At 47.2% G+C, this 21,827-nt stretch overlaps 7 protein-coding genes across 7 annotated transcripts; 4 read left to right on the forward strand and 3 right to left on the reverse strand.

Annotated features, from left to right (window-relative positions):
* Positions 1–2,670: 2,670 nt before the first annotated feature.
* AGABI2DRAFT_191444 (hypothetical protein) lies at positions 2,671–5,582 on the reverse strand. The gene is made up of 18 exons (XM_006459414.1): positions 5,532–5,582; positions 5,415–5,479; positions 5,176–5,362; positions 5,019–5,122; positions 4,787–4,969; positions 4,724–4,734; positions 4,548–4,670; positions 4,355–4,495; positions 4,220–4,305; positions 4,078–4,167; positions 3,982–4,030; positions 3,787–3,924; positions 3,677–3,737; positions 3,536–3,624; positions 3,261–3,484; positions 3,188–3,207; positions 3,041–3,131; positions 2,671–2,986 (listed from the first exon to the last, which is right to left on the reverse strand). The coding sequence occupies exons 1-18, from the start codon at positions 5,572–5,574 to the stop codon at positions 2,862–2,864; spliced, it is 1,830 nt and encodes a 609-aa protein (XP_006459477.1). The 5' UTR covers positions 5,575–5,582; the 3' UTR covers positions 2,671–2,861.
* Positions 5,583–5,759: 177 nt separating this feature from the next.
* Positions 5,760–6,255, reverse strand: AGABI2DRAFT_191447 (hypothetical protein; the record flags this gene model as incomplete). Its single annotated transcript, XM_006459415.1, has 3 exons — positions 6,098–6,255; positions 5,921–6,038; positions 5,760–5,865 (listed from the first exon to the last, which is right to left on the reverse strand). Coding segments are annotated over exons 2-3 (216 nt in total), but the record flags the coding sequence as incomplete, so codon positions are not given.
* An 88-nt stretch (positions 6,256–6,343) lies between these two features.
* AGABI2DRAFT_177411 (hypothetical protein) lies at positions 6,344–8,050 on the forward strand. The gene is made up of 2 exons (XM_006459416.1): positions 6,344–7,106; positions 7,161–8,050. Exons 1-2 carry the CDS (start codon positions 6,366–6,368, stop codon positions 7,878–7,880), a joined length of 1,461 nt encoding a protein of 486 aa, XP_006459479.1. The 5' UTR covers positions 6,344–6,365; the 3' UTR covers positions 7,881–8,050.
* Positions 8,051–9,919: 1,869 nt separating this feature from the next.
* AGABI2DRAFT_66759 (hypothetical protein) lies at positions 9,920–10,366 on the forward strand (the record flags this gene model as incomplete). Its single annotated transcript, XM_006459417.1, has 1 exon — positions 9,920–10,366. A coding segment is annotated over one exon (447 nt), but the record flags the coding sequence as incomplete, so codon positions are not given.
* A 546-nt stretch (positions 10,367–10,912) lies between these two features.
* AGABI2DRAFT_116449 (hypothetical protein) lies at positions 10,913–11,432 on the reverse strand (the record flags this gene model as incomplete). The annotated part of the gene is made up of 3 exons (XM_006459418.1): positions 10,913–11,155; positions 11,211–11,238; positions 11,290–11,432. The coding sequence occupies 3 exons, from the start codon at positions 11,430–11,432 to the stop codon at positions 10,913–10,915; spliced, it is 414 nt and encodes a 137-aa protein (XP_006459481.1).
* Positions 11,433–11,821: 389 nt separating this feature from the next.
* On the forward strand, positions 11,822–19,085 carry AGABI2DRAFT_191450 (hypothetical protein). Its single transcript, XM_006459419.1, has 18 exons — positions 11,822–11,884; positions 11,947–12,011; positions 12,063–12,249; positions 12,302–12,405; positions 12,459–12,641; positions 12,696–12,706; positions 12,760–12,882; positions 12,934–13,074; positions 13,124–13,209; positions 13,262–13,351; positions 13,398–13,446; positions 13,505–13,642; positions 13,693–13,753; positions 13,807–13,895; positions 13,947–14,170; positions 18,644–18,663; positions 18,713–18,803; positions 18,857–19,085. The coding sequence occupies exons 1-18, from the start codon at positions 11,842–11,844 to the stop codon at positions 18,979–18,981; spliced, it is 1,830 nt and encodes a 609-aa protein (XP_006459482.1). The 5' UTR covers positions 11,822–11,841; the 3' UTR covers positions 18,982–19,085.
* A 1,165-nt stretch (positions 19,086–20,250) lies between these two features.
* AGABI2DRAFT_201785 (hypothetical protein) lies at positions 20,251–21,796 on the forward strand (the record flags this gene model as incomplete). Its single annotated transcript, XM_006459420.1, has 4 exons — positions 20,251–20,684; positions 20,732–20,842; positions 20,895–21,111; positions 21,402–21,796. The coding sequence occupies 4 exons, from the start codon at positions 20,251–20,253 to the stop codon at positions 21,741–21,743; spliced, it is 1,104 nt and encodes a 367-aa protein (XP_006459483.1). The 3' UTR covers positions 21,744–21,796.
* Positions 21,797–21,827: the final 31 nt, after the last annotated feature.

A 21,827-nucleotide genomic window follows, 5' to 3' on the forward strand; every position in this document is an offset into this window, starting at 1 on the left:
AACATAATTGGTTTGTCAGGGGCATTCGCAAAGTAAGCGTTCCATCGTTTAGTGAATGACGGTCCAATCATCTTCAAATCGTCGACGGTTGGACGAATACGAATCCCTGCGTCCACACCACTGCATAGTATCAAAACATGAAAATCCAACCTCTTTCATGCATGCAAACTGGACTGACTTGTGGGCAATAAGGCCCTGTCCCGTTTGAGACCATCGGTCAACAAATGCTGTTCATAATCAGAGAAAGAATAGGATATGTGAACTATCACGGACGCTTGACCTCAGCTTCGGTGCCCTGCCAGATGTCATCTAAAGTATCTCCATAGTCTGCCGCAAAGTAGTTTGGGATGATGCCATTATGATCTGCAGGTTCTGTCAGTAGAGGCCATCACAATAAAGGAATGTTAACACAGACCCATGAGGTGTTCACCGACGCCAGGAAGGTCAACGATCTGCTGAATATCATTCTTAGACAAAATACTTGTGGAACCAATCCCAGATCTAGTGATTGAATCAGCGAATGCCACACACCAGGCGTCGCTTTCTTCACCTTTCCAAAATAGCAGGCGACCCAAAGGCCCCGGCACAGAGGACGACCAAACGTGAGGCATGTGCAACCGAGGGAGATTGCAAGGCATGTGCGTGATCACCCTCGTCATCCACGTATTCAACACCCACAGCGCGTTTCCCTCTGGTGGAAATCAGTATACAGAGCGACATCGAGTTTCAACCATAGTACCCACTCGAAGATGACGCGGACAACACGCTTCCTAACTTGCACATCCAAATTCTTGTGGGTGTCAAGAATCGGGTAAATGTAGGCAGATGCCGTATCCGACCGCTTCCCAGTCTTTCCATCGATGAACCTAATGCGGCATTAGATATGGTAAGGATTAAGGTGTTTACTGTCAACTTGCCTTGCCCATCGCTAACGTAGTTTCAAAGTAAGTAAAAGTGCTGGCGCTGATAATGATGAACCTACACCATAGCCATCGCAAGCACTCAAAGCATTCAAATCATCAATTTGTCCTCGGTCTTGGTCAAACGATTCGGTGACTCCAAGCCATTCGTTGGCAAGATTGTGGTCCCCCTTGGCGAAGGATATTTTGATGGGACCTGCTTTTCCATGCGTGTCATTAGTAGATACGCCCTGATAAGTTTCGGCCTACGAGCAGTCAGCGACTCGAGGGCAGCTTCTCTACATACTCAAATGCGTACCTTTCTCAGCAGCGGTATCAAACTTTTCGAGCCCCAACCCTTGTTCCCATATACGGTCTCCCAATCATCGTAATCAGAGGCAGCCGCACGACAGTAAGTCACAACTAAAAGGCAGCCCGTTATGATGAGGATATATGGGCAGAGCAGTAAGCGCACAATTGACGTTGGAGCCACCGCCAAGGCATCGCCCGGTTACGGTAGAAGCTAAGCGGCCATTCAGCTTCGGGTTCGCTTTCGGTACATACGGGGTGAATGTTACCCCGCCGCGCGCAATAGCCGGTTGACAACGTGCTGGCTGTTCATGATCCGGGTTATTCTTAGAGTGGGGTCCGGCTTCAAGAACCTGATAGGCATATCAACATATACACTGGCCGTAAGAAATGTAAATTCATACCAAGATTTTCAGAGCTGGGTCTGCCACGGCTAGCCGTCCCGCGATAATGCAAGCCACAGCTCCCCCTATCCGAATATATATAAATCAATTGAACGGGAAAAAGCAAGAAGCGAGGGAAATGCACCTCCAGCAAAAATAATATCATAGGTTTTCGTTGCTTCAGCCATACGGTAGGCAGACAAGGTTCACTGAGGAGACGTGGAAGATAATTCCTCCGTCTTTTTATATTTGGGACTAACAAAGAGGGGTCAGGTTTAACGAAATGCCAAGAACACTCTACGCATCTGGAGAATGGGGTGAAACTCCTCTGAAATCCAGTACCTGGTCAGTACTTGGTAGGGTCATAACGCTGTGACCATTTCTGAACATTCACTATTCGGCAATCGTTCACACCCGACCGGATCAATTTCAAACGATCAATCGATCGACCATCATTGGCTTTAAATGTTAAAAATAAATCGGGAAGCTATATACATTGTAAGGTCATAGGGGCTCATAGGGGTTTCCGGTTGAATAGCGCGATTGTATTGATGTGGAAATTTCCTTGTACCACAGGGTACTCACAGGTACTCACAAGGCCCAGGATTTTGCTCCCATGATCAGTTTCAGTGATCACTTGTTGATCTGGAGTCTATGGATCATCGATATTGGGATATTCTTTTAGGGCATGTTCGGGCGCCACGGTTTTGAGCCGGAAGCCCGCCACATTTAGTTCTCAAAATTTCAAAATTGTGCGGGCTTGAAAGTTGACACTCACTTCTTTCGTATTTTGATTTTCAGTCCTATATTTTTGGAAAATCAATCAATTAAATCTATAGATCAACAGACCTCCACAAATAATCGTCGTTTCAAGCTTCCAATGGCGATGCAATCTATTGGGCTCAAAATGTTGGTTGAATTTTTGGAGCAAAATAAAGTCGAATGGGAGGGCCTGGCATCAAATATGGGTCGATCTGGACGTAGGATTTCCTCGAAAGGAGAAGCGCGTAACTTGGCTACCCATGGCCATTGAGCGAGAGGGGCTAACGTTAACTATCTCAATCATAGCACCTAGTGATACATCCTGATCTCTTGCTTAGGGAACTTACATTGCAACTTGTGCGTTTCGAGATTGATCTAAGTTGTGTGCTAAGAATTGTGGCTTTGTCTAACAAAGACACAGCGACTATCTCGTTTTTGATATATCAAGACAAAAAGCACCTCGTATCATACAACACGCCAAATTGGACATTAAAAAAGATCGTCGCTCTCAATCGCTCTCAGCTACACCTTTGATCCCAAATTCTTGCGCTATGATAACAGCAGCCTTCTCTCCAATCGCAATCGCAGTATTGTAGGTATTCGCAGACACGTTTCCTGGAATGATACTCATATCTGCAAAGGTTCGTAAATAAAAATCTATATAGACTATTCTCAGATAATACGCACCCGCAACTTTCAAACCCTCGACTCCATAAACGTTGAGACGGTCGTCAACGACGCCTCCCTGTTCGCGAGGCTTCATTGCACAAGTCCCGCACTATAGAACACATATATCAGCTATTGAAGGATTGTACCATTACCACCAGCACTTACAGAGTGCCAAGTAGAAGACACTACAATTTATGTTAGTCAAGGAATCTTTGTGGATATATAGAAGGTCAATTACTGATGTTTTTGACATGTTCATCAATGGCCCTGTCGTCCGCCTCGGTGTACTTGATTTTGGGAGCATCGATAGGGACAGGCCGGTTCGAGGCCTTAGCGGCTGCTTCACTTCCCTCGGGGAACTTGGGATGACTAGTAACGAGCTCTCCTCGATAGGCGGGCATGCGGCGCGCAATTTCACGAGAGTGCTTGTACGCCCATCGCAAGACATGAAGATCTGCTTCCCTGGAATACATGTTTCAGTGAGTGCCAGCTCTTCAGGCGGCAGGTGCTTACTCGTGCAAATAGCAAGGATCATAATCGAGGACTGCATACGGATTAACGCCAGAGGTAATGTGTGCATAACCCTTAGACATGGGGTAAGCCTGGCAATAATCCCGGTCAACGTAGATCAATATCGAAAGATGTTTCACCTACTGTGTAGGAACAGACATTATAAAGCTTCTGGCGAGGAACGGTGGGAGCCGCTCCAAGATGCCTGGTGCGGTTATCAGTTGGATATGCTCCTTCATAGACTTGATACTTACCCAGTGATAATCGCCATCAACATGATTGGTTTGTCAGGCGCATTCGCAAAATATTCATTCCATCGTTTAGTGAACGACGGTCCGATTTCCTTCAAGTCGTCGACGGTTGGACGAAGACGAATTCCCGCGTCCATACCGCTGTATGGAACAAAACATGAGAATCTACCCTTCTTCATGGATGCAAGCTGGACTGACTTGTGGGCAAGAAGACCCTGTCCCGTTTTAGACCATCGATCAACGAGTGCTGTTCAAGATCAGCTACAAAATAGCGTGAATGAATTATCCACAGACGTTTTATCTCAGCTTCGCTGCCCCACCAAATGTCATCTAAAGTATCTCCGTAGTCTGCCGCCAAGTAATGTGGGAATATGCCATTATGATCTACAAGTTTTGTCAGTAGAGACCATCACTGTAGAGGAATGTCAATACAGACCCATGAGGTGTTCACCGACGCCAGGAAGATCAACGATCTGCTGAACATCATTCTTAGACAAAATATTCGTGGAACCGATCCCAGATCTATTAAATGAATCAGCGAATGCCGCACTTCAGGCGTCGCTTTCTTCACCTTTCCAGTATAGCAGGCGACCCAAAGGCCCCGGCACAGAGAACAACCAAACGTGAGGCACGAGCAACCGAGGGAGATTGCAAGGCATGCGCGTGATCACCCTCGTCATCCACGTATTCAACACCCACAGCGCGTTTCCCTCTGGTGGCAATCAGTATACAGAGCGACATCGAGTTTCAACCATAGTGCTCACTCGAAGATGACGCGGACAACACGTTTCCTAACCTGCACATCCAAATTCTTGTGCGTGTCAAGAATCGGGTAAATGTAGGCGGACGCCGTATCCGACCGCTTCCCAGTCTTTCCATTGATGAACCTAAATCATGATTAAATATGATAACCAGCCATAAAGGTTCACTGTCGACTAGCCTTGCCCATCGCTAATAAAGCTTCAAAGTGAGTGGAAGAGCTGGCGCTAAGATATGAACCTACCCCATATCCATCGCAGGCATACAAAGCGTTGAGGTCATCGATTTGTCCGCGGTCTTGGTCAAACGCTGCGGTGACTCCAAGCCATTCGTTGGCGAGGTTGTGGTCCGCCTTGGCGAAGGATACTTTGAGGGGACCTGCTTTCCCGTGAGTGTCATTTGTAGTTACGCCCTGGTAAGTTTCGGCCTATGGATAGTTAGCCACTGGCGGTTTCTCTACAAGCTTACATGCGTACCTTCCTGAGTAGCGGGATCAAACTCTTCGATCCCCAACCCTTGTTCCCATATACGGCCTCCCAATCATCGTAATCAGAGGCAGCCGCACGACAGTAGACCGTGACTAAAAAGGCAGTCTATCAAGATAAGCATACAAGGACAAAGTTATGGGCGCACAATTGACGGTGGAGCCGCCACCAAGGCATCGCCCGGTTACGGTGGAGGCTAAGCGACCATTGAGTTTCGGATTCGCTTTCGGTACGTGTGGGGTGAATGTTTCCCCGCAGCGCACAAGTGTTGGGTAATAACGAGCTGGCTGTTCATGATCCTGGTTATTCCTGGAATGGGGTCCAGCTTCGAGAACCTGATAAGCATATCAACATATGTACTCGGTCAAATGAAATGGATTTTCGTACCAAGATTTTCAGACTTGGGTCTGCCACGGCCAACCGTGCCGCGATAATGCAAGCTACAGCTCCCCCTATACATATTCATATACACCTGTCGAACGGCAAGTAGCGAAGGAGACGCACCTCCAGCAAAGATGATATCGTATGTTTTGGCTGATTCAACCATGAAGGAGGCGGACAAGGCGACGTGGAAAATGGAATCGTCGTTTTATAATCAAGAAGAACGAGAAGCAATTCGGACTTTCAACTACTTCCACTGCACGACGTGAGCTTTGAGAATGATAACATCAAGAAGACTTGAACATCTGAGATCATTAATTATACTAATCGGATTAGATCATGAGACGATAGGTCAACGTGTTGTGGGACAGTACCAGTGTTGTCAACATATGGATGGCGTGTCCATCCACCGGATCATGATCATGGATATCCACGGTGGACGAGCAGTGGCGTGGGACTGTGTTTGATCCCTTGTTAGCTCTTACTAGTGTGGGAAGCGCTAAGTGACGAACGCGGTAGGTTGCGCTCGAGGAACTCCGCGAAGCCCTTGAGGTCGTCATGTTCTTCGGGGCGGCGTTCAAACGTACGACACCTGTGTAAAACATGGATTCTTTTTTGAACCATTCGATCCTGGCAGTAAAAACGGCTCGTGTCCTCATTAGGAAAGAACTGTAATAGGAGATACTCACCAATGGGGGCGTGCACAGCGTCGCCTGACAACCCCTGGCAAAGAGTTGAGGGTTCGCTAAGTGAAGTTAGTGAACAGTAACACCAGCAAAATCCTGTCCTCAAACAGCAGTCGTCAGTCGTCAGAAGGCCTCTGCCACTGACCAGGAGGATGATACCAGAATGAGTGGTGTGCTGACATAATTCATTGATCGGTAACATGTGAATACGATAGCCGGGTGAAGTAAATGTGAATTGAACCTGCTCTTGTGCTCTCACTCCCATCCACCAATGCCTACGACGACGGCCACCGTCACACACTCAACTCATGTGTCTCTAAAGGCCATGGTCATCCCTCCTGGCGCCCACAAACCTTCTACTCTGCCATCTCTACAGCCACCGCCAATGTCATCTGGCACAACAGCCACAATGCGTCCGATATATAACCGTGCAACACGAGCATTCCTACACAGGGACACGCGGCTAACATACACATTGTTGGAAGCCGCCTTTGCCAACCTACATCCTCCGTTAACGTCGGTCTGTGATTCATTCGCGGATGATCGTCGAAAGTGGGATATCCTTCGTATTACTCTGGAATCAACTGTCTATGCTTCAAATCCCTCGCAGACTGAACAGTCTGCTCTTCCGGACCCGTTAAGGTCCAGCCTGTCGGAGACCCCTCATGTTCTCATTTCAAACCTCTACAAACGCTCTCTTTCACTATTTACACCTACGGATTCCGTGATTTCTAGCCCTAGTCCTGCATACCTTCCTTCTCAGGTTTTGGCCACCCTCGTACTTGCTAGCCTCAAGGTGGAGTGCCCTGACTTTGGCCGAGTTATGATCGAGGACTGGTTAGCTCGCAGAGATCCGGCAATCATGGCGATGGATGGTGAATCGGAGCACGAAAGTGGCTACAGCAAAATACTCGACTTATATTGTTTGCATGTGCTGCCAAAGCTGCAGCAGTGGGAATATGCTCTTGAATTTCTTGAATATGAGAGTGAGCTTTCACCGAAAACACGCGATGTATGCTGCAATCGTCATTTCTGTCATATCGTTCATTGACAACGTACTTTTCAGCACTTAAAATCGCGTCTTAGCATTCTTCAAGCTCGATCTTCTGATGCTGCTTCGCAGTCAGCCGTTCCCGATGGGTTTGGTTCCTCAACCCCACGTCCTCATTCACCTGCACCCTCGACATCCTCTTCCTCATCGCTCTCGACGGCATCAACTCACACAGTAGTACCATCAAATCGTCCAAACGGTCTAGCGGGAATACGCTCCCGTTCCCGCTCTTCCTCCGACTCTTCTAAAAGCGACGCGACAGCTCGCGCTGTCAGCCGATCACATAGGCCTCATTTGTCGACATTCCAGAATGGGCATGCCCGTCCATCTATCTCGCGATCCCGAAAGTCACGCACAGCATCATCTTCTAGCACTTCTCGAACACAATCCTCCGTTCATCCTCGTGTCTCGCCAGTTGCTCAATCCACTGCTGTCACCCGTCTGAGTACCTATTCGCTAGTCAAGGCTGCGATCCAACCCTACCTTAAGACAAGTCGAATAGCTACCGTATTTCTTATATTCGTGGTGTTACCGCTAGTAAGCTTCTTGGTTAGGAGGCGGAGAAGGGCGATGACATCACGAGGAACTTCAGCCGGATCTGCAGCTGTGACGAACGCGGAACTAGTCCGACGGCGGTTGGGTGGAATGGAAGCTGGACTATTGGGGCGATTTTGGGGTGAGGTGCTAAGAGCTGTTACTGATACGGTGAAGATGGCTGGAAGTGGACTAGTGTGACACGTTATGTAGATATTCCCTTCGAATCTATGGTCCCTAACATCGTTTTTACTTATTTTTGACATTGTATATCTCGTTACAGAAACCTAGTACCTGTCGTCTGACCATTAATTAGTAGATCGGAATAGATTGGCGTTCACCTCCGTAAGGGAGAATGCAATTTGACGCTTCTCAGGCTTTGCAGCATGCATTGATGACTTAAGCTCTGAATTTTCTGATGCAGTGTTGATGCGCTATTACGCCGGTTTTTTTCCATGTTCAATGCACATAACAGGTGTGTGGTTAAAATGAGGAATTCAACAGCAATGTAGATGCATTGACGTCGTTGAAGGCTATGCAGAGTAGATGACGATGCTCTAAGCTTCACTAGCTCTGATTATCGTTTCATATGACTTAGCTCGACACTGCATAACCAAGTCCACGATGTACGATAACGATTGTCACACCTCTGCTCCTTTGTGGATTCCTTGAGCCTCGAGGCATACACGCCGGGTCCGAGTCAGTGTGGCTGTTCCCCACTACTTAGGCGGCCAGAGGCGGCTTACTCAAAACAAACAGGTTTGACCGTGACCCTAGGCATAGGGTGTTTAATGAGAAGGATCGACTGCCTCGTGGTTGATGCCAACAGCGCCTTGTCCCGACAACCCATAAATTCATGTTCGGAACGGCCTTTTACTCTTATTGTCCCCTCTCTTTCTTCCTGCTGTAGTAGTCGCCAGCGACTCGCTCTCAGCTCTTTGTTTATACTTTGACGCGACTTTTCAAGTTTTCCTCCCTTTTATTTTCCAAATTCCACTCAACTTACTGGAAAAGTATGAGTTCTTATGATGTTTTGCAAGTGTCGTGTACGGCGACGGAAGAGGAGATTAGGATGGCTTATAAGACAATGGTTCGTGGGTTCCTTTGTTTTCTAATTTGGAAGCATGGAACAAATTCTTATTTTGGATGTATTGTTTTTTTTTGGTCGTTGTACTGCATGTAGGCGAAGCAGTGGCATCCGGATAGGAAACTAGATGACCAAGAAACGGCGACGAGGAAATTCAAAGAGGTAAGTTCCTGTTCCTTTTTGTTTGATGATACGCTTTGATTGGGTTGACTCAATCGAATTATAGATTAACTCTGCTTATCGAGCAATCCTTCACGAACGTCGCCGCGATGCAAAGAGGCAATCATCGTCCATGCCATCTCCTTCGAAGCCTTCTTCCTCCCGTGAAACTCATAACTCAGCATCGTCTTCTAAATCCTTACCTGACAACAGTCGTCAATCTTCTAATCCCAAAACAATACAATCGGACAATAAGACCGCTACTACAATAATTCATTCAAATAAAGGCTATGATGAAAACGTGGAGGAACCTCATAAACGCCACCGCAGTGGTGTACGTAAAGAAGAAAAAGATTCGCTAGCAAAAGCGGCTGCAACACCGTCGTCTATGTCTTCATATACGTCCTCTCCGAGTTCATCTTCCTCGATCCCCCTTCCGTCTCTATCGTCTTTTTCTTCTCAGGCTTCCTCCTCTGGTTCTTCTACTTCTTCGAGATCATCCAGCAGTTCCAGGACATCCTCTCGTAAAAGCGGCGCGGATTTTGACACGTTTAGTCCTACTTCAAGTCGCACTTCGGTTACAACAGGGTCTACAGATGACTTACGCGAACACGATGTCGGAGGTAGCAAAGAACAACCCCCTCGTGTTCCGGGTGCTACCACGCTTTTGTTTACCTCTTTCGCTTCTTCTGAAGTCTCTACGCATGAAGACGACATCCCTGAAATCACGCTTTCTGACGTATTAGGTGTCGAACTCAAACACTGCGATGCCGACATTATATTGCCTGCAACATCCATTTCGGATGAGGGATCTTCATCCTCAACGACACCTTCCGAAGTCGAGAGGAGGCAAAAATTATCGAAATCTAGTCATACCAAGGATTCTTCAAAGGCGATCAAGGAAGATGGTGAACGCAGTGACCGAACCTTGATACCGGAGTTCGACTGCCCTCTAGCACGATCTGTTGGTCTTACGAAACAGTGGACGTATACAATTCAATTAACCCTTCAACAATTGTTTCGCGGCAAGAAAATGCGTTTCAAAATCGTTCGGTGCAAACTTGACGGCAAACGTAAATCTGTTACATTGGACGTCACTATTCCTCCTGGAACACTTCATGGAACACAGGTCATATTCAAAGCAGCAGGTCATGAATTAAAAAACGGGACGAGGCAGGACATTGTTTTCATTATTGAGGAGGCGAAACATGAGAGATTTGTGAGGATGAAGGAGGATTTGGCTTTGGATGTCCGATTGCCTTGGGTTGAGAGTTTGAAGAAGGAGGTTGGTACGGTTCATGTTCAAAGTCTTGACGGAAAGGAATACAAGTTTGAGGTGGATTTCAAAACGGACGCGAATGTTACGGGGACGACGGTTATTCCGGATGCTGGAATGCCTATTCCTAAAACGAAGAAAAGGGGAGATTTGATTGTCAGGTGAGTTAATTGTCTTAGATCTTATTCAGATCTAAATGATGATTGGAAATATAGATGGGAAATTTACATGCCTCCTGCGCCATCGCGATGGGAGACGTTTAAGCAGGCATTACATTTGTGATTCCGGACACTTGGTCTTTTACATTCGCTCAAGCACAGATTGTATTGTAGGCATTATGGATTATGGAGGATATTTTTAACTCGATGCGTAGCCTAAAATGGAAAGTGCTTAATCAAATATCGCCACCGTTCTTCTCGCCATTAACCCCCCTGCTCGCTGTGTATGAGGCTGTACTCCCCCAGCGTTTTCTTTCGAATGTGTTCTATTTCGCGACGTTGGAAGATCTATTGGAGAGGTGGTGAAGGAAGAGGATTCGGCTGATAGTGGTGAGTGAATAATCTCGACGCTCAATGACTTGAAAGCTATTTGCAGCTGGCATAGAAAGTCTTCTACAAGATACAATTACTCTTTTTGGGGAACAAATGGAAGGGAACGCGAGGCTTACGTGCAAGATAAGAGTAGTAAGCTTCGTACTTTGGCAATGCTGTCCTAGGCGTTGTTGAAGCGGTTGAATGTAAGGCTGCGTCGCATACATGGGTTGACATTCAGTAGTGGAGGAGCAGGGAGGCAAGGCATCCTGTCATCACTGACTTTGTAGAGGGACGAAGAGGATGATAATAGGCAGACATAGGCATCTTTCTGCATCTCGTTCAAATGGGGATGTCGGGGCGGAGGTGCAGCAGGTGCAGCTAACTTTCGGGATCGCTGGAGCCCTAACCGAACACTCAACCCCTGTCGGTGAACCCGTGAGAACGAAATGTGGCGTTCGAAACCATGACGGCCGAACAAGTCCTAAAAGAATATCCCTCCATGGACTTCGTACCTTCAGCGTCAAGATACTTCAAACATATTGCCTAAACTCTTACATATACACCTCTATATCCAAGCCGCGGCCTCTCGCATTGCACGATATGGAAATACTCGGCTCTTTAACGACGTTGTCTACACTTTCGCGTACACTCAAAAGACCTGAAAGAGGCTTCCGCGTCATAATATTGAGGAAAGCCATGAAGAGTGGTTCCATGGAACCCCTATGATCTACTGGTTCTTTATCCTCCTCCACCCGAGACCGAAAACGGTAGACGATGTGTCTCCTTCCGCAACATTTTACCATAAGAAATTGATGCCAACACTTGCATTGACCACTTCACCAGCTCGGCGCTCAATGCAGAAAGACAAACACCGGTATACGTAGATTGTATCTCATCGAGATGACTCATAGATCGGTGAAGTGTTTTAGCTATCCGAGACTCCGAGGGACGGCCTTACTGCGGGGTACTGGATACTATAGAAGAGTTTCACCCCATGCTCCAGATGTGTAGAGTGTTCTTGGCGTTTCGTTCAACCTGACCCCCTCTTTGTCAATACCGAATATAAAACGCGGGACTATCTTCCATGTCTCCTTGTCCACCTACCTCATGGCTGAAGCAACGAAAACCTATGATATTATCTTTGCTGGAGGTGCATTTCCCTCGCTTCTTGCCTTTGCCTGTTCAGTTGATTGATATATATTCGAATACTAGGGGGAGCTGCGGCTTGCATTATCGCGGGACGGCTGGCCGTGGCAGACCCAGCTCTGAAAATCTTGGTACGAAATTAAATTCCTTACGGCCAGTATATATGTTGATGTTTTTATCAGGTTCTCGAAGCTGGACCTCACTCCAGGAATAACCACGATCATGAACAACCAGCGCGTTTTTTCTCTGCCCTTGGACGCTGCGGGGAAACATTCACCCCGTATGTACCGAAAGCGAACCCGAAGCTGGATGGTCGCGTAGTTTCGACCGTTACCGGGCGATGCCTTGGTGGCGGCTCCAACGTCAATGGTGCGCCCACTGCTTTACCCCTAGATTCTCATCATAATAGCTGCCTTTTTAGTTATGAATTATTGTCGTGCGGCTGCCTCTGATTACGATGATTGGGAGACCGTATATGGAAACAAGGGCTGGGGCTCGAAAAGTTTGATCCCGCTGCTGAGAAAGGTACGCACTTGAATATGTAGAGAAGCCGCCCTCGGGTCGCTGACTGCTCGTAGGCCGAAACTTACCAGGGTGTATCTACGAACGACACTCATGGAAAAGCAGGTCCCATCAAAGTATCCTTCGCCAAGGGGGACCATAACATTGCCAACGAATGGCTTGGAGTCACCGAATCGTTTGACCAAGACCGAGGACAAATTGATGATATGAATGCTTTGTATGCTTGCGATGGCTATGGTGTAGGTTCATCATTATCAGCGCCAGCACTAATACTTACTTTGAAACTACGTTAGCGATTAGCAAGGCTAGTTGACAGTGATCCGTTATGGCTGGTTACTATGTCTAATAGTGCATTAGGTTCATCGATGGAAAGACTGGGAAGCGGTCGGATACGGCGTCCGCCTACATTTACCCGATTCTTGACACGCACAAGAATTTGGATGTGCAGGTTAGGAAGCGCGTTGTCCGTGTCATCTTCGAGTGAGTACCATGGTTGAAATTCGATGTTGCTCTATATCTGACCTCACCCAGAGGGAAACGCGCCGTCGGTGTTGAATATGTGGACGATGAGGGTGATCACATTCATGCCTTGCAGTCTCCCTCGGTTGCACATGCCTCACGTTTGGTCGTCCTCTGTGCCGGGGCCTTTGGGTCGCCTGCTATTTTGGAAAGGTGAAGAAAGCGACGCCTGTAGTGCGGCATTCGCTGATTCATTCAATAGATCTGGGATCGGTTCCACAAGTATTTTGTCTAAGAATGATGTTCAGCAGATCGTTGATCTTCCTGGCGTCGGTGAACACCTCATGGGTCTGTTTTAACATTCCTTTATTGCGATGACCTCTACTGACAGAACCTGCAGATCATTATAACATCATCCCAAATTACTTTGCGGCAGACTATGGAGATACTTTAGATGACATCTGGCAGGGCACCGAAGCTGAAGTCAAGCGTCTGTGATAGTTCATTCGTCCTATTCTTTCTCTGATTCTGAACAGCATTTGTCGATCAATGGTCTCAAACGGGACAAGGTCTTCTTGCCCATAAGTCAGTCCATTCTGCATTCATGAAGAAGGTTGGATTTTCATGTTTTGATACTATACAGTGGTGTGGACGCAGGGATTCGTATTCGTCCTACAGTCGACGACTTGAAGACAATTGGACCGTCATTCACTAAACGATGGAACGATTATTTTGCGAATGCCCCTGACAAACCAATCATGATGATGGTAATTGTTGCTGGGTAGGTTTTAAGGCTATAGAGGGAGCATATCTGACTGCCAACCACATTAGGTATATGGGACCCCCTCCCACCGGTCCTCGCCAGAAGTTTTTCAATACAACTTCTATTACAGTAGGTTACAGCGCACTTCGATATTGATCTACGTTGACCGGGATTGTCGCCAGGCTTGCCCCATGTCCAAGGGTTACACACACATCACCTCCGGCGTTAACCCATATGCAGTCCTCGATTACGATCCCTGCTATTTGCACGAGTAAGCGCATTATGCTAGAAGAGCTGGAGCTCGCTGATGCATAGATTCTAGGGAAGCAGATCTTCACGTCTTGCGATGGGCCTACAAGCACACTCGTGAACTTGCGCGACGCATGCCCGCCTATCGAGGAGAGCTTGTTTCTAGTCATCCCAAGTTCCCCGAGGGGAGTGAGGCAGCAGGTAAAGCTCCGAATCGGCCTGTCCCTATTGATGGTCCCAAGATCAAGTACACTGAGGCAGACGACAGGGCGATAGATGAATACGTCAAACAGACGGGTAATTGTCCTTCTATATACTCACACGAACCCCTTGACTGACAGAAATCGTAGGGTCTTCTACTTTTCACTCTGTATGTAACGATGTATGATCCTTGAAATGCTGATATGTATGTTCTCTAGGCCGGCACTTGTGCGATGAAGCCTCGTGAACAGGGAGGCGTTGTTGATGACCGTCTCAACGTTTATGGAGTCGAGGGTTTGAAAGTTGCGGGTACGTGCTGTCCGAGAATTGCATATTAACGTTTTCACTTACCAGATTTTGCAGATATGAGCATCATTCCCGGAAACGTGACTGCCAACACTTACAATACTGCGATTGCAATTGGAGAGAAGGCTGCTGTTATCATAGCGCAGGAACTTGGGATCAAAGGCGTAGCCGAGAGCGATTGACATGAAGATAGCGGGCGAGACGATTCACTTTATCATATATGAGACGGGGTCCTTTATGTCTTGATCATGACAATTGTCACCCTTTGCTTTATATTTCTCATCACCCGGAATTTCTCAACTTTTAAAGCTCGAACTTCAGTTATTAACATCTATCTCACATTGTAGTAGCTCGAGGAAGAAACTCAGATGCGTCGCTATGGACTGCACAGCACAATAACCCAATACCATAGACCCAGTGCAGGTAGTTCTCACCGAAACGTCCTCAGCCTCCCCCCCCCCCCCAAAAAAAAGAAGCTGATATAGATTCAAAATGGGAAATACTCACTTTTATTTCCATGATATTGAGGTGCTTCGAGTCTTCGACCCCCGTATTGATGGTATGAACTGCTTATTGCCTTTTCTGGACAACTATCCTATTTTTATCTTATTTTCATTCTCTTCTATGCACATACATTCGAGTCTTTCCGTCTTGCATTCAGACTTCTCCAATTATGCAATTCATAAACTATAATTTCTTATTCTCTACTATATATTTCTTTGTCGGCCTAGAATGGCGAAGTACTTATATCCCCACACCTTAGGTCATACCTCAGGCCTCAGGCCTGTAAGCAGGTCACCCTAGCCGGCCAAGTAACCGTTACACTAAAAGGGACATAACAGAATATCTTATGATATTCTGTCACCGACTAGTATATATGCTGTAAGCGCATACTTACAAGGCCTCAGTGATCAATGTGACTACATACGTGAATACTGAGCTATCTTATCTCTTATCATATCACTTCGCCTATCATCCTTCTTTATGGTCTTTGATGTTATTTATTAGTATGCCAGCCTTAATATAAGTACCGCGGATTGTCTTCGAGCATCGCATAATAAATCGTGATTCGAAAAAGAAAAGAGAAAGTCATCGTTGCCGTTGTCGTTGAAGCAAGGCATCTGTGCTCCGGCTTGGGAAATTGATGGTATCTAATCGGGTTTAGTATCCATCGACCATCCCGTACGGTCCCTTACTATTTTTATATCACCGTTAATTAGTTATTTTTATTCAGAGTGCCTGTGTTTCAATAAACTAGAATAACAGCGGCAGGGTTTCAAAAAATAGAGTTTAGAAGATATTCTGTGTTTCTAAATGCTATGGAATGCCATCCAGTAGCTTTTGCGCACACGCGAGGGTGTTCCTGGTGGCGAAGTATTACCTTTGAGGCATGTGATTGCTTATATAATTTGTGGGAACGTCTGCTATTCGCCATGATGATCTGTCTGCCAACCCTATAGTAGCTCGGCCCGAACGCGCGTTCAACACAAAGGTCCGTCAACTCAAGTTGAACTCAATAGAATCATCGGCCGTGTAGGTAACTCCCGGCGCTGCCGAGCTTGTTCCGAGATGCACATAGCGATCAAACTTACCGCAAAGTCAACTGCAGCGTCAGGTCCGCATGCGTGTGTAGTATTGGCCATTTCACCAGCTCGGCATTTAATGCAGAAAGGTTGTGTATCTCATCGAGATGACGCTGGATGACTCATAGACCGATGAAGTGCCCGAGATCTGAATAACGGGTACTGGATGGATTACAAAAGAGTTTCACCGCTGTTTCACCCCACTCTCCATATTTGTAGAGCGTTGTTGACATTTCGTTAGCACTTTTTGTCAATCCCGGATATAAAAGGATGGATTTATCTTCTCCTTGTCCATCTACCTCATGGCTGAAGCAACGAAAACCTATGATATCATCTTTGCTGGAGGTGCATTTCCCTCGCTTCTTGCTTTTGCCTGTTTAAATTGATTTATATATATTCGGATAGGGGGAGCTGTGGCTTGCATTATCGCGGGACGGCTGGCCGTGGCAGACCCAGCTCTGAAAATCTTGGTACGAAATTAAATTCCTTGCGGCCAGTATATATGATGATGTTTTTATCAGGTTCTCGAAGCTGGACCTCACTCCAGGAATAACCACGATCATGAACAACCAGCGCGTTTTCTCTCTGCTCTTGGACGCTGCGGGGAAACATTCACCCCGTATGTACCGAAAGCGAACCCGAAGCTGGATGGTCGCGTAGCTTCTACCGTAACCGGGCGATGCCTTGGTGGTGGCTCCAACGTCAATTGTGCGCCCACTGCTCTGCCCTGATATCCTCATTATAACCGGCTGCCTTTATAGTTATGGCTTACTGTCGTGCGGCTGCTTCTGATTACGATGATTGGGAGACCGTATATGGAAACAAGGGCTGGGGCTCGAAAAGTTTGATCCCGCTGCTGAGAAAGGTACGCACTTGAATATGTAGAGAAGCCGCCCTCGGGTCGCTGACTGCTCGTAGGCCGAAACTTATCAGGGTGTATCTACGAACGACGCTCATGGAAAAGCAGGTCCCATCAAAGTATCCTTCGCCAAGGGGGACCACAATCTTGCCAACGAATGGCTTGGAGTCACCGAATCGTTTGACCAAGAGCGCGGACAAATTGATGATTTGAATGCTTTGTATGCTTGCGATGGCTATGGTGTAGGTTCATCATTATCAGCGCCAGCACTAATACTTACTTTGAAACTACGTTAGCGATTAGCAAGGCTAGTTGACAGTGATCCGTTATGGCTGGTTACTATGTCTAATAGTGCATTAGGTTCATCGATGGAAAGACTGGGAAGCGGTCGGATACGGCGTCCGCCTACATTTACCCGATTCTTGACACGCACAAGAATTTGGATGTGCAGGTTAGGAAGCGCGTTGTCCGTGTCATCTTCGAGTGAGTACCATGGTTGAAATTCGATGTTGCTCTGTATCTGACCTCACCCAGTGGGAAACGCGCAGTTGGTGTTGAATACGTGGATGATGAGGGTGATCACGTTCGTGCCTTGCAATCTCCTTCGGTTGCACATGCCTCACGTTTGGTCGTCCTCTGTGCCGGGGCCTTTGGGTCGCCTGCTATTTTGGAAAGGTGAAGAAAGCGACGCCTGTAGTGCGGCATTCGCTGATTCATTCAATAGATCTGGAATAGGTTCCACAAGCATTTTGTCTAAGAATGATATTCAGCAGATCGTTGACCTTCCTGGTGTCGGTGAACACCTCATGGGTCTGTTTTAACATTCCTCTAGTGATGGTCTCTACTGACAGGACTTGCAGATCATAATGGCATATTCCCACACTACTTTGCAGCAGACTATGGAGATACTTTGGATGACATCTGGTGGGGCAATGAAGCTGAGGTCAAGCGTCCGTGATAGTTCATTCATCGTATTCTTTCTCTGATTCTGAACAGCATTTGTCGATCAATGGTCTCAAACGGGACAGGGTCTTCTTGCCCACAAGTCAGTCCATTTTGCATTCATGAAGAAGGGTAGATTCTCATGTTTTGTTCCATACAGTGGTGTGGACGCCGCGATTCGTATTCGTCCAACAGTCGACGATTTGAAGATGATTGGACCATCGTTCACTAAACGATGGAACGATTATTTTGCGAATGTCCCTGACAAACCAATTATGTTGATGTTGATTATTGCTGGGTAGGTGTCGAGCCTATGGAGGGAGCATATCTGACTGTTAACCACATCAGGTATATGGGGCCCACTCCCATCGTTCCTCGCCAGAAGTTTTTCAATATCTCTTTTATTTCAGTAGGTTACACCATACTACGGGATTGATCTACGTTGACCGGAATTGTAATCAGGCTTGCCCCATGTCCACTGGTCACACACACATCACCTCTGGCGTTAATCCGTATGCAGTCCTCGATTATGATCCTTGCTATTTGCACGAGTAAGCGCCTGCCGCCCGAAGAGCTGGAGGTCGCTGATACATAGCTTTTAGGGAAGCAGATCTTCACGTCTTGCGATGGGCCTACAAGCACACTCGTGAACTTGCGCGCCGCATGCCCGCCTATCGAGGAGAGCTTGTTTCTGGTCATCCCAAGTTCCCCGAGGGGAGTGAGGCAGCCGCTAAAGCCTCGAATCGACCTGTCCCAATTGATGGTCCTAAGATCAAGTACACTGAGGCAGACGACAGGGCGATAGATGAATACGTCAAACAGATGGGTAATTGTCCTTCTATATACTCACTCAAACCCCTTGACTGACAGAGATTGTAGTGTCTTCTACTTTTCACTCTGTATGTGCTGATGTATGATCCTTGAAATGCTGATATGTATGCTCTCTAGGCCGGCACATGTGCGATGAAGCCTCGTACACAGGCAGGTGTCGTTGATGACCGTCTCAACGTTTATGGAGTCGAAGGATTGAAAGTTGCGGGTGCGTGCTGTCCGATTATCGCATATCAACCTTTCACTTACCCAATTTTGCAGATATGAGTATCATTCCCGGAAACGTGACTGCCAATACCTACAATACTGCGATTGCAATTGGAGAGAAGGCTGCTGTTATCATAGCACAGGAACTTGGGATCAAAGGCGTAGCTGAGAGTGATTGACATGAAGATATCGGGCAAGACGGTTCGCTTATCATGTATGAAACGAAGTACTTTATGTCTTGATCACGTCAATTATCACCCTTTGCTTGATAGATCTCATCACGCTGAATTTCTCATCTCTTTCAAATCTGAACTACTACTAACATCGATCTCACATTGCAGTAGCTCGAGGAAGAAACTCAGATGCGTCACTAGGGACTTTATTGTACAAAACCCAACATCATAGGCCCGGTGCAAGTAGTTCTTACAGGACCTTCAGTGTCCCTGATGGGTTGTACGATTACAAGCGTCGGTTGGACTAGTCCAGCGTTTGTGCGAGACAGAATCAGTGACTTCCAAATGTTTGATCACCATGCCGAGACTGTATTCAGCAGCTCAAGTCCTGTTTTGGTGAAGGCCATCCAGTTGACTTCCACGATCTTATGTCTCGTTTCACCCTTGATTCGGCTACCGAGTTTCTCTTCGGTCATCGCGTGGATAGCCTACATGCTGGACTTCTGTACTCCGTCAACACCTCTTATGTTACTAGAAACATCCAGACACCTGAAACGTGGAGCGTTAACGAATTTTCTAGAGCATTTCTTGAAGCTTTCGAAGGTGTTGCTCTCCGTGAACGCCTCGAAATAGTCTGGCCTTTATTCGAGAAGTTTGGTGACAGGACTAAGAAACCGTGAACGCTTTTCTAAAACCAATTATTGCCGATGCCATTCAGAAGAAGAGTGATGTGCGCCAGGAAACCGAGGCAAAACCTATAGAAATATCAGATGGAATCGTGTTGGATCATCCAGCTCAGGTCACGTCGGACCCCAAAATTCTGAAGGACGAAGTGTGAACGTTATCATAGATCTCATGCCATGGTTGGTCTGACAGTCGCTGCAGTGTGAACATCGTGCTCGGTACGAAGTTTCGGATGAAGATTCAACATTGGCTACAAGCAAACATAAGAATCCTCCATGTTCATAAAGTTGACCAAGAGGATGTGGGGGGTTGACCTGACATGGACGGGAGATTTACATACCTCCTGCGCCGTCGCGATGGGAGACGTTTAAACAGGCATTGCATTTGTGAATCGGTCGTTTACTGTACGAAGCACAGATTGTATCATTGAGGAGGCTATTTTTAACTCAATGAGTAACCTAAAATGGAAAGTACTTAATCAAACTGTTGTCGGAGGAGGCAAACAAGGGACAACTCCGCGTGTCGTTCCGGGCAGTCCTTTGTTGATCACCTCCACGCGTACATCTCATTGTCCCTTTTCATTACTTTTAAATGAATCTCAAACGCGAAAGAGAGGACTCTCATCACTCCGAAGAGGCCAAACGCGCGAAAACAGAACCGTCTACTCCTGGCAAGGAATCTCCACGCGGCGCAAGTGAAGAAGAAAGCCTTTCATATCCAGATATTACACGGCCGTTACCTCGTAATGTCGTGCCGACGCCATTTCAACAACCTACACAACTTGCGACATTCTCGTATACGCCGGATCGGGAATTGGTCTTTGACAATTCTGCGATGAAATATTATGTTGAGCCACCGCGTGGTGTGAAGCTTAATTATGGATACGACCAGTGGATAAAACAAGAGGAGGAACGCGGGAGAATTGATAATTTGTTGAAGGCTCTGTCGCGAGTACGGAGTGACCCGACGCGTCACACCGCGGTAAAAGAATTGGGTGTGGTTAGTTGGCGAGGTGTCATGACAAAGTGAGTTAGCACTGTGCCCAGTGCGAATTTCTGCTAATTTGGTGGAGGATATTGACAGCGCCATATGAGGAGAGAGATGGTTGGGAACTCAATGTGATGAATGTCGATGGAACGTTATATTTTGAAGAGTATGTTTCTGAAGCGCGTGCTGTGGAAAAGTAAGTGGCGTGTTCTGATGGAAAACGACAAGGGATTGATTAGAATTGACAGGCAGAACATGAATCCACGGCAGTCCATGCAGACATATTATGGCTATGCATTCGAGTCTTATTGTACGGCGGATACGCCCCGGCGGCCTGCTCCGGATCCCACCTGTCGTGATCCATTCGGTTGGAGCGGAGACGTGAATAACAATGTTCAATGGTGTAGCGTGGTGCGGACGAAACTCGGTAATACGCGTATATTCATTGGGGGGGAAGTTGATTGCGTTAGAGGCAAGTTTGATTTTTTTTAGCTGGACAGCAATGACACTGAGCGCGAGTAGACAAGTATACGGAGCGGCCGGATACGTTTGTTGAGCTAAAGACGTCATTGACGCTGCGAGGGCCACAGGATGAAGCGCGGTTTGAAAAGTGAGTGATTTGGAACTTTCCGTTTCAGTAAGGAACTCAGTTACGTGCAAGGAAACTGCTCAAGTTCTATTTTCAGTCGTTTCTTTTGGGAGTTCCTGTAAGTTGTCATGCTGAGGATTGCAGCACATGCTGATGATGTGATTAGGAAATCGTTGTGGGATTCCGGACGCCCGCGGGGGTTGTGAGTACGATCCAGTCATTCAAAACGGTTGAGATACCACGTATGGTACGTGGCAAAGCGTCCGCATGGGACCCATTAGTGTGTCTTGATTGGGCTGGGCGGTTCTTGACATATGTGCGGCAAAGGATGGCGTCTGAGGAAAAAACGTCATCCGGACCGAAAGTTTGGCGCGTGTGGTTTACGCCTGGATCGGGTATTAGACTGCGCGAGCTGAACGCAACAGAGGTGGTGGACGTGGAGCACGGCGAGGACCGGATTGGGTTCCTGCCACGCTGGTACTGGACCGAGCTGGGCCAGGGGCGGTAGGGTCGAGCGGTGGAGGGGACGGGATACTAGATATGTCGGCTGGCTTACCGAGGTCATTCTACCCGGTCATCTGACTACTGATCT

The sequence above is a fragment of the Agaricus bisporus genome (assembly GCF_000300575.1).
Source record: "Agaricus bisporus var. bisporus H97 unplaced genomic scaffold AGABI2scaffold_3, whole genome shotgun sequence".
In the NCBI taxonomy this organism is placed as follows: Eukaryota; Fungi; Basidiomycota; class Agaricomycetes; order Agaricales; family Agaricaceae; genus Agaricus; species Agaricus bisporus.

Bases quoted from the DNA above. Each gene is read 5' to 3' on its own strand.
- AGABI2DRAFT_191450 (XM_006459419.1), top strand. From the start codon at position 11,842: ATGGCTGAAGCAACGAAAACCTATGATATTATCTTTGCTGGAG. The intron at 13,210-13,261 runs GTCTGTTTTAAC...CAGAACCTGCAG, and splicing joins CGTCGGTGAACACCTCATGG to ATCATTATAACATCATCCCA. The intron at 13,754-13,806 runs GTAGGTTACAGC...GATTGTCGCCAG, and splicing joins TCAATACAACTTCTATTACA to GCTTGCCCCATGTCCAAGGG.
- AGABI2DRAFT_177411 (XM_006459416.1), top strand. From the start codon at position 6,366: ATGCCTACGACGACGGCCACCGTCACACACTCAACTCATGTGTCTCTA. The intron at 7,107-7,160 runs GTATGCTGCAAT...CGTACTTTTCAG, and splicing joins TTTCACCGAAAACACGCGAT to CACTTAAAATCGCGTCTTAG.
- AGABI2DRAFT_191444 (XM_006459414.1), bottom strand. From the start codon at position 5,574: ATGGTTGAATCAGCCAAAACATACGATATCATCTTTGCTGGAG. The intron at 5,123-5,175 runs GTGCGCCCATAA...CTGCCTTTTTAG, and splicing joins TGGCGGCTCCACCGTCAATT to TCACGGTCTACTGTCGTGCG. The intron at 4,970-5,018 runs GTACGCATGTAA...AACTATCCATAG, and splicing joins TGATCCCGCTACTCAGGAAG to GCCGAAACTTACCAGGGCGT.